Source organism: Battus philenor, unplaced genomic scaffold (genome assembly GCF_028537555.1).
Source record: "Battus philenor isolate CCGP_79_NKW_IND1 unplaced genomic scaffold, ilBatPhil1.0.hap1 SCAF_24, whole genome shotgun sequence".
In the NCBI taxonomy this organism is placed as follows: Eukaryota; Metazoa; Arthropoda; class Insecta; order Lepidoptera; family Papilionidae; genus Battus; species Battus philenor.
In genome coordinates, this window is record NW_027181687.1 from 8,876,282 (window position 1) to 8,886,476 (window position 10,195).

Genomic DNA, 10,195 nt, shown 5'->3' on the forward strand with positions numbered 1-10,195 from the left:
ATGTATAACAAATGTATATGGAATATAGATTCTAGTAATGCAAAAAAATTGTGTGCCGGACGGGAATTGAAGCTCCAACAGATCATTTAAGATGTATTATTTAACCACTAGACTAGAACTGTTCTTTTCGTCGGCCAGAAAAATAAAACTGTCTGTAGTTGAATTGTATATGTATGTTTGTATTTTATGTAATATATTATATAATATCCTCTTATTTAAGTTTGTGTTTGTTAGTTATTTATCTATGTATAAATAAATTAAATAAGATACAAGCTATAGCTACCACTTAACTCAGTTTAAGATACGATATGCATACATACATCGTTCTCTATGAACAATAAACCACAGCTATGGATCGTATGTAACAAGATATCAATAATCTGATCTGTTTGTGATACGCATGTCTCCAATACTAGAGACTACTAAACCGCGCACCGAGTTTTTTTCTGATTCCCTATTTACACTCTAAAATTCTTAAATTAAGATAGGATGGCTTACATCTCTAATTGACGTTAAAATGAGTCTTCCTGTTCGGAAGATGCCTCAAGTCTGAAAAGAACAGGCAGAAGAAACTTAACGAGATTAACAATTTATTTTTTTAAATAAATACAGGTAAAAAAATAAGAATAAATATTAAAAATCTTTAAACATACAGACATTATAATATTCTTTTGAATAGAATCATTTGTTTATAAATTAAAGTTTATTAGCAAATGATTCTATTAATTTAGTAGGTCCGTGTATAATATGTTGTAAAATGAAATCAAAAAGTTTCTAGAAGCAAACACGAAAGGAAACGTTGCAAGACCTTGGTAGCCCACGCCATACGTTTTATGTAAAATGATTTATTGTAATGAACACGTAAATGAATAAGCGAAATAACCTTAAAGTTCAAGGGCTGCCAAATTTGTTTCGTAATAGAATTGAACAGTAGATAAACACTTGCTGGCAGGGTATAAGATGTTCCTGGACAGAGATTGTAAGTCGCGTGACTAAAGTCACAGTGATCTGTAGAGTTTTATAAGTTACACGTGAAGTTGTGCGTTGTGCTTTTGCAACGGATGTCACAGGTGACAATTTTTTTAAAAAAATTAACAAAAAAGTCATCAGTTTTGGGAAAGGAGGCACTAAAACAAACACTAAAAAACCTTTATTATATCCTGAAAACAGCTCCTGATTGTACACGTATATTGGAAGCGTATAAGTAACGATATAGAGTCCTTGAGGATATTACGGTACGGTGCTATTTCTTATTTTTAAGAACATTGTTAGTAGGAGTACTAATAGCACCCACTGCTGCGTGGGAAACAAATTTACATGAAAATAACTACAATGACTGCGATATAGTCAACGAAATAACTAGGAATAAATTCTTAGTGAATTTATATGCGGTGAAGGTAGGAGCAAGTTATAAAAAGGAAATCCATGTATATATACGCACGATAGCTCTTTCTGAAACGGCCTTTCAAAGCACCTTTGGTAGAATTATCTTGAATTTAGTTAAGCAAAGGTGAAGGCCAATGCATTGCAAGAAAGCTTCCATAAAACCTGCCACTCGGGCCCTACAAAGCATTGGAGCCGTCGACGCATTGAACCAGTACGGTGAATCCTTGACGTACATAGCGAGTCCGACTTGATACAATAATATTAGCACCAGATATTCAAATCAAATCGTTATTTAATTTTTTTTCAAAAATAATTGAGAAATATAGGCATGTTTGTGACAATATATACTGCAACTTTGAGGTCAAATCAAACAATTTTTTTCATAAATATAATTTTAATGTATGATAAAAATAATGCTGATTATTATAAATCGTGTTAACTAACATATTGGTGCGTATTCTAAGAAATGTGTATATATTTTAGTTCAATGTTTAAGTTTAAATCGATATTTCAAAACTGAGAAGATACATTTCCGTATCTGTTTTAATTTTATTTAATCTACTGCGTGTAAAAGGTGTTCAAGAGACAGAAATATGACCAGGAAGTGCTGAGAATCTGAAAAAAAAACATTTAAAGTAAATTCAAGGTAGCTATGTAAATTATTTTTTCAACTAGTTAATGATTTATAGATTCTTTACTTTAAGTTTATCGTATTCCGTTGAATACTTTTTCTTTCTTATATTTGTTTATCTTAATCTTGCAATGTAATCGTAAAATCTGATATGAGTGTAAAAGTATGTTTTTGTAAGGTTCTCTAGTGGCGTCCTGGAGCTGGTTTGCAGTGTGGGAGGCATTTTGCTAGGTGATCTGATGAGTCAAGGTTGCTGGAAGTCGCTGGATTCGGCCAGCGTAAGATCAGGTATAGTTGTAATCTTTGGTAGAGGCCTATGCTATGCATATTGAAGATGATGATGACGTTCCATCAGCAAACAAGTAATGATGTAGACGGCGGCTGCGGAAAAGAAGTCTGGGAATATCAGGCCTCATCCGCATCCAGAGACATGGACATCGAAGAAGAATACACCACATCTCACTTCAAACCCCATAATGTAATTGGTAATCCGTTACACATCAAGGCATCGTGGTGTATTTTAGTTTGAAACACGGCTCCGTTTTTTAAACTTGACTTAAACTGCTTCCTAAGTTCCATTTGCAAATTCCGCGGGTTCAATGGGCGTAGGATGCAGATCTTATTTTAAAGTACTGAAGCTCGGCGGTTCAATGGGGTACTACGGCCCAGCTCGCTCTACATACTAGTTTTAACGGATCGCGAGGCCGCCAAATTGTTAAACTAGGCTCAAAAGTAAGTAGCTGTCACCCGTCGATAATACCTGTTTAGTCTTCCCATTCAAGAGCGTTCGTAAGAGCCGAAATACGACTTGTTGAATGCATTTACTTTGCGAACATCACTAACGCGTCAGAAACCGTTAGCGATTGAAGAAGAAGTGGCGGAACTAATTTCAGCAACGCTTCTATCACCAATCATCATGAATTGTGATACTATTCTAATTACTATAAAAAGATGATGAGTAATAATAAAATATAAAAACCAAACACACTATGCTTTTTTAAAATAACATATAATTAAATGTTAATTACTGGCAACACTTGAAGCGTACAATGAAACAACATAGGGCAACTCACTCTAGTAAAAGCCATGAGGTTGACCTCCGCGAAACCCAACGCTGTCAGTTTGCACGGCTTCTGTGCGCTGGAATTAAATAGAAGGCAAATTTTGTTTATAAATTTAGTACAGAAAATTTCGTTCGCGGCAAAATAAAAATTACATTGCGTTTTGGAACATTATGCTTTTAATTATTTGTACATCATGGATACGTGTAAAATTTACAAAGAACAGGTCTCAGTGAATATTTTTTAGAAGCGTATATGCTTCTCAGTACAGTACAGAGTTCAATTGTTAATTCTCATGACGTCACTATGTGTAATGCGATGTAAATAGGCACGATTTAGTCTAACTTTGAAAACAGAACTCAAGAAAATAATTTATCTCACCGAGTGAGTAAGATGAGTAAACTCTTTCCAACGGTCGGGTCGGCGGCGTACCAGCGGCTGTTGTACACGCCGTTGGCTATGTCGGCGCTCTGCCGAAACAAGCGAAGTGATTTATTACGGTTATCCTTTTTTGCACATATAATACAAGCGTTCATATACAGGGTCTAATATGACCGGTGGATCACACGTATGAAGGATATTCAACTCAACGTAAACGAATTTGTGATACTAAAAGAATGCGGCGAAGGAAAAGAGGCGATCTGTGTAAAGATAGTGAACAAAAGAAAAGAGTATACAAGAAAATGTAAAGAATGAAAGAAGATATAGTAAAATAACTTGTGAAGATGATTGAAGAGAACGCTAATAAATTACTGAAATACTATTTGTGACAAAAGTCACCCATAGGCCCTGAAAATGGATGCTATGAAAAATTGACCTGTTTGCCTTGCTAATCAGTAGCATAAATGCTAATCATTTACAATTTAACCAGATTTGAGGTCGCCGAAAATTAAAGGAGATTAACCTAAACCTAAAAAACATAGTACCTAACTAAGCACGTGGATACTCCTTAGGGGTGTTAGTACTGTGATCCTAAGAATCTAGGCATAGGACATTATTTACGGAATTAGATGTCAGGTCCTCGGTCGCTTAGGCAGAAATTTTAAAAGGCTCTTACTAGAGCTTGGGTTGAACTGTCACTGGAATAGTTTCTGAAATTATCCGAGAGTATTGTAGCTGCAAATAAGATTTTGTTGTCGAACTATTCGATAAATTTGTAAAGGTAACATCATTACGACTAGCCTTAGTGTTAGGACAAGTGGCTGGAGAAATACAGAACAATTTACCGCATATGTGGCGAAATCGTGATATGAAGATTGCGAACATCTAAAATTACAAACTATTATCAAGTAATATAGCTCATAATATAGGTAATAAATGTCTACATAATGCAGAAGGCGCATTTTCTCTTCATTTTCTTGGAACCGTTCGAGGATCTAAGAACAACTTTCAACTGAGTATTGATACTAATTATTAATCTTTAACTTTATTATATCTTAAGTTTGTTTTCTAAATAAATTCAAAATCTTCAGTCATACGATCTCATTTTGTAGTACAGCCTTTTTGATAACGGGCATTCTAGTTTGGATTACATCATAGGTAATGTGACAAATGAGTTAAAATAAAAGCAGAACGCAACACTACCGGTGGTTTTTAAGTTCAAAATCATAGGCGGTTTACCTCTGTTTTCTTTTAAATATACTTACAGATCGCATCATTAAATCACCGAAGAAGCATAAGAAGAAAATCTGCAGCAAATTCATTATTAGAAAAAGTAAAAACGTCACGATGATAGGGATATCTTTTACAGCCTGCGGAAACAAAAAAAAACATGTTTCCTTAAATAAGTCAATAATACCTAAGGCGTAGAGTAGTTGAAACTCTTTAACAAGAATTATTGACATTTCTTCAAGTGAATCCGAAAGTAAGAAATAAGATGGTACAGTAAAGTCGTCGTTGGTGGACAGAAGAACTTGAGAAGTAGTCGGAAAACGCTGGATGCAGGCCGGTTACAACCGGTCCTATTGGAAACTATAAGAGTAGCCTGTGTTTATCAGTAGATGTCCTATAGTACTAAGTAATGGTGATGTGGTATCGACGCGTAGAATAGTTCCACCTTTTCCTCTCATAGATCTAGCTAGAACCGACCGAAGTTTTATTTGCAGAAAGACCAGGTCGTCAGTCCTGAGGTTACGTTATTTCCTGTTAAAAATCTATGGGTTGCCTCATGTCCGGCGGTGGACATCCTATGGTTACATCCACTGTTGTATAATTTTAATATTTTATAACACTATCGTTTATTTCCTCTAAAGTATAAACATAATAAATTACCACGACGTTGAATCCAGTAAGGCAGATGAGGAGAGAGCTGGTCATGAAGTTGTAGAGTATTGACTTCGAATAGGTTTGCTCTATGAGATCGGCAGCGCTGTATAAGAATTTTATGTTATTATGTTTTATAGTCATACAGAATCATTAATTATAGGCGTAAATGCTCTTCTAGAGGTGAATTTAGCTTCTTTTACTGTCAGTAAATATAAAAAACATCAATGGCTGCAGAAATAATAAATACCATTATGATAATGTGACACGCCAATAACTTCCAGCAGTAAAAAGTCAGCTGGGACAGATAGTAAATAATAAGTAATTGCAGTATGTAATAAAAGGACACTGCAAGGCATAAGCCTCCTCCAAAAATGGTCGCGATGAATGGTCACATAGCATTATTTTTTTTGCATTGCGGCTGACCAGTGACTACTGGCAGTACAAAATTTGCAGGGACAGATAGTAAATGATTTTTAAAATTTATATTCGAATTTTGAAAACGCAATTTGTTGTTACACAATCATTACCTTAATATTTCTGAAACCGTTTATTGTTATAAAGGATGTACAAAACATTAATTGATAACAAATGTTAAAAATGGTCACTCATTAAAAATTTTATACCTATCACCTGATATTTGAGAAAAACAACTTACCGTATACACATCTGATGTCTCTCAACCACTTCTCTGAACGTCGATTTAAAACTTCCATCTGTGACTGTATTGCTTACGTTTCCCTGTTTAGGGATGATATTTTCCACATCGTACTTGATAAGTCTAAAATGGATCTTAATATAAACGCAGCAGGTGAACAGTAGATAGTCCACACAACACGTGCTCAAGTTCACTACGCAAACTGGAAATAGAAAAGAGTCGTAAGTTCTCAGCATTCTATAAATTTCGAGATGCCTTCCATCATGTTAGGATAGCAGATGTTAGTGTGCCTCCTCGCAATGCATCGCCAGTCACTTTAATTAACCAGACTCATCGGCTTATCCTAACTAAAGTTTAACAATTCCACTAATACTGTTTCGGAATCCTGTTCTAGAAATAAGCTGTTGTTCGCTTTTGACATACCTTATTCTTTCAGAGCGTTATAGAGACACTTTACTGTTACACCTTTCCTTTCGCACCTACCTCCACATTTCTCTTTGAAATGATATAGGTTTTGGGTGATTTTAATATTAGTACACATTCCTATCTCAATGTTGAGACATTGAAATTTTTCTTAAAACTCAAATGCGATACTAAAATAATTGAATCGATCAACTATCATTTAGCTGGCAAAATAACAAAACAAGTTGTAACAAAAAATGTAATATACCCAATTCTTATAATAAGGTCTTTATTTACTCAAGTTTTGAAATCTATAAAAATGAATACACATTTTTCCGCAAACTCTAGTACGATATGTCTAAAAAATATTTCATTATACATGGGTCGTGCATTAAAATTTAACCTAATATTTACTTTCGTGTAGCCGGATATCAAGAATTATATAAGTCGCTAATGATAGACTTTATAACTATTAAATAAAATGTGCCCGCCCAATCCTGTGAAACAGTAATACGTAGAGACCCGAGTCGAGGCTCCTTTGAGCTTCGCTACTTTAAAACAGGTCTTACTTTAAAACACCTCATACGCGCGGAATCTACAAATGCCATTAATCCAGCAGTGAGATTTAAAAAAAAATTATTAAGAATTGATCTTTACAAAAAAACAATGCCCGTTAAGAACATTCTTCAAATCCAAAAGTTGTGCACATATCTAACATATCTATTACGACGGTTTACATGTACACGCTTGTTATCAAGTAGCGATGAATATTTGCGAAATTGATTTTTGTTCCATATTTAAATTTGTATTTTTATGTGTTTGAACTTAAGGATTTATTTTCACTGTATAATTATTACTATTATAATAATAATTTTAACTTATTTTTGTGGCATAAATTAATTGTTTTTTGTTTTTTAATAAATTATTATGTAATATTGATTTCATTTTTACATATTTTGCGCGGTTTTATAAGAAAATTTTATCTTACTCGAGTTATTAAAAATATGTTCTTAAATTTACTACACATGACATACATTTTAAAGTTAAAAAAGACGTACAAAACGTAAACCTTTCACGATTTTTTTATTGCAGGCTCATTTAAAAACGGATCTATCGTTTAAAAAGAGTTAGGTGTACTTTTTTAATATCATGGTAGTAAATGTAAATTTGCAATATCATCACAAGGCTTCCTCAATAAATCTCCAAAACGTTGGGATCGGCCTGCATCTAGTGTTTCTATATTAAGGTCATAGGAAGAGAACATTGTGAGCTTACTAAAGTCGCTTGAAGTGAAAGACTAATGCACCGGAAGTCATCTATGGGTCAAACTGGCTATAGACTTTCCTTACCTTCTTTAGACACCGATTTTTTATTACCATGAATGATTGCGAACTCTACTTAAAATTCTTTTTTTTAAGGACCACGCTGTTTGCCCGTTGGCACTTATAGCTTCACTGAGTTTGCGGTGGCTGAGCGCTTGAGATAAGTAAATATTCTCAATAATCATCAACCTCTGCTTTCGTACTTAACTGTAAGATAGAAATTCTTACCACGTAAAATATATTTAGTAACTTACCAGACCAAATTTGATGTATATACACGGCAGGATAATACATAATATTGAAGGGATCAAACGGATAGATGATAGTAAAAGGTAAAAGGAGATTCACTTCATTTGTCTTCAAATAATGTGCCAACATGAATATGCACGGGTTGATGCTAAACGTGAATATTACTATCGCTGTTAAAATAGCCAATGGCACGAGCACGCGGCGTAAGAAATACTTCTCCGTTTCCATTATCTCCTCTTTCTCTTTCACTCTCTCAGTTCGTTTCTCCGTTATCTCGATAGATCGTATACATTCAATCAATTCTTCTACACGTTCTTCATTAAAAATCAATAACAGAGATTTTATATTTGCCATCATACTTATGGCTATACAAGGAGCACTGAATGTTATAGCAAGAAAATTTTCACCTTCACCTAAGCTTTGAATAAGCCACCAGGTTTCACCAATTACGTCGCAATTGAGGCAGCTGAAGTTAAATAGATACATTAGACGGACTTTAACTGTTTCCATAGTGCTTCGACTTTTGTTACCCAGGAGCGACAATCCTCCGAAACGGAAGAGAGTCGTAATAAATTTCAATGATTCGTCAAATGATAGTTTTTCAGAAGGCATAATTGTTTTTATTCTGGCCCTGGTAACAAACATAAATGTTAATACACTACTCTTACTACGCCTATGTGCGTACATACAACGATGTCCGGTCTTGCGTTGCCCGCATGTGACTTCACAACGACTTTAGGCGATCTTGACTATTTGGTTGGGGACCTACTTACGCCGCTAAATTAATAACTTAAATATGGGGTATTGTGTATGTATCAAAAAGAAATCAGTAAAAATATTACGGGTGCAAAAAAGTGCAAACACAAATTAAGAATTATTAACTCTACTTCATCAAGAACAGCTATAAGAGTGATTGTTATTAGCTCTCGGATCAAAAAGGCTTTGGTAACTTGGCAGCTTTATATGATATAATGATACTGCAGGGAAGCGTCATCAGGTAAACGGTCGTTCAACAGGTCACGGAGAAGGCTATGCTCGTGATTTCTCTACAAGATTGAATCATAAATGAGAAGAATCGTAGAGAAACATGAAAGTGACCTACTTAGTTTAGTTGAAGTAGCAGTGGGCACGTACACAGCGCTGAACAGAGCCCGCTGGGACCTTAAGGTAGAGAGGAGATAGAGACTTTAAAATAGAAGGAAAGGTAGAGAAGAGGTCACGGGCCGGGAAGCGCAGCGTAGGGCGACTATAAGGTGGATAAACGGCTTTATGCAAGTGTTCAGAAAACATTGGACGCAGGCCGTTTCTTACCGGTCATATTGTAAATCTATAACGAAAGACTATGTCCATATGTTTGATAGTAGACGTTCTATGCCTGAAATTTTTATAATGAGAGGAAATCGATTTCATATTAGTTCTATCAAATCGGGCTCTTCAGAATTCTTCCTTTTACAAGCTATTCAAGTTGTATAATAAAAGAATCACCACTTTTATTGATCATATTCAGTTTCACTGGCCACGTTGCTCTTTGAACCGAGGCGTTATTTTTTACATAGCAGTGCATAACTAGATAGAACAGAACTAAAAATTTAAACAGTCTCTACAAGTGCATAAAAAGGAACGTTGCAAGACCTTGGTAACCCACGCTGCGCATTATATATACCAGAGGTGGCCAACCTGCGGCTCATGAGCCACATTCGGCTCTTTGAATGGTTTTTTGTCGCTCTCGATAAATGTAAGTTTTCTATTCATTATTGTGTAATTATGTTTTTCGTAGCAAGTAGGTGTCGGTAGACACGGCGTATTTAGTGGTGAGATCCTAGGGGATACTAGGGGGGACCGACATCGTATCGGATTTGTGGAAGGCCGATTCCTTGAAGTGAAATTATCGTTCTATACATGTTACAAAATGTCTTTTAAATTAGTGGCAACAAATATGAATGACAAGATGCTTTTGTTTATGTGTTATTTATAAATACAATTTCATTAAAACTAATCATACATTTTGCATAACTTTTTAATTTATATTTATTGGCGCTTCGCGAAAAATTATAAAACGGCTCGGGCTATCAAGTAACTTGGCCTCCCCTGATAAACTCGTATACTATTTATAGAATAAATACGTAAATGAATAAACACAATGGCCTTGAGATTCAAGGGCAATAAATCAAAGTTTACATTCACGACATGCTAATTCAAGACACCTTCTTTAAAAGAAACATCT

The 10,195-nt window shown here is 34.9% G+C and overlaps 1 protein-coding gene across 1 annotated transcript; it reads right to left on the reverse strand.

Annotated features, from left to right (window-relative positions):
• Positions 1-1,944: 1,944 nt before the first annotated feature.
• Positions 1,945-9,723, reverse strand: LOC137924525 (putative odorant receptor 92a). Its single transcript, XM_068767914.1, has 8 exons — positions 9,635-9,723; positions 7,977-8,602; positions 5,999-6,200; positions 5,350-5,446; positions 4,725-4,829; positions 3,460-3,548; positions 3,091-3,157; positions 1,945-2,001 (listed from the first exon to the last, which is right to left on the reverse strand). The coding sequence occupies exons 1-8, from the start codon at positions 9,721-9,723 to the stop codon at positions 1,945-1,947; spliced, it is 1,332 nt and encodes a 443-aa protein (XP_068624015.1).
• Between the last annotated feature and the right edge of the window lie 472 nt (positions 9,724-10,195).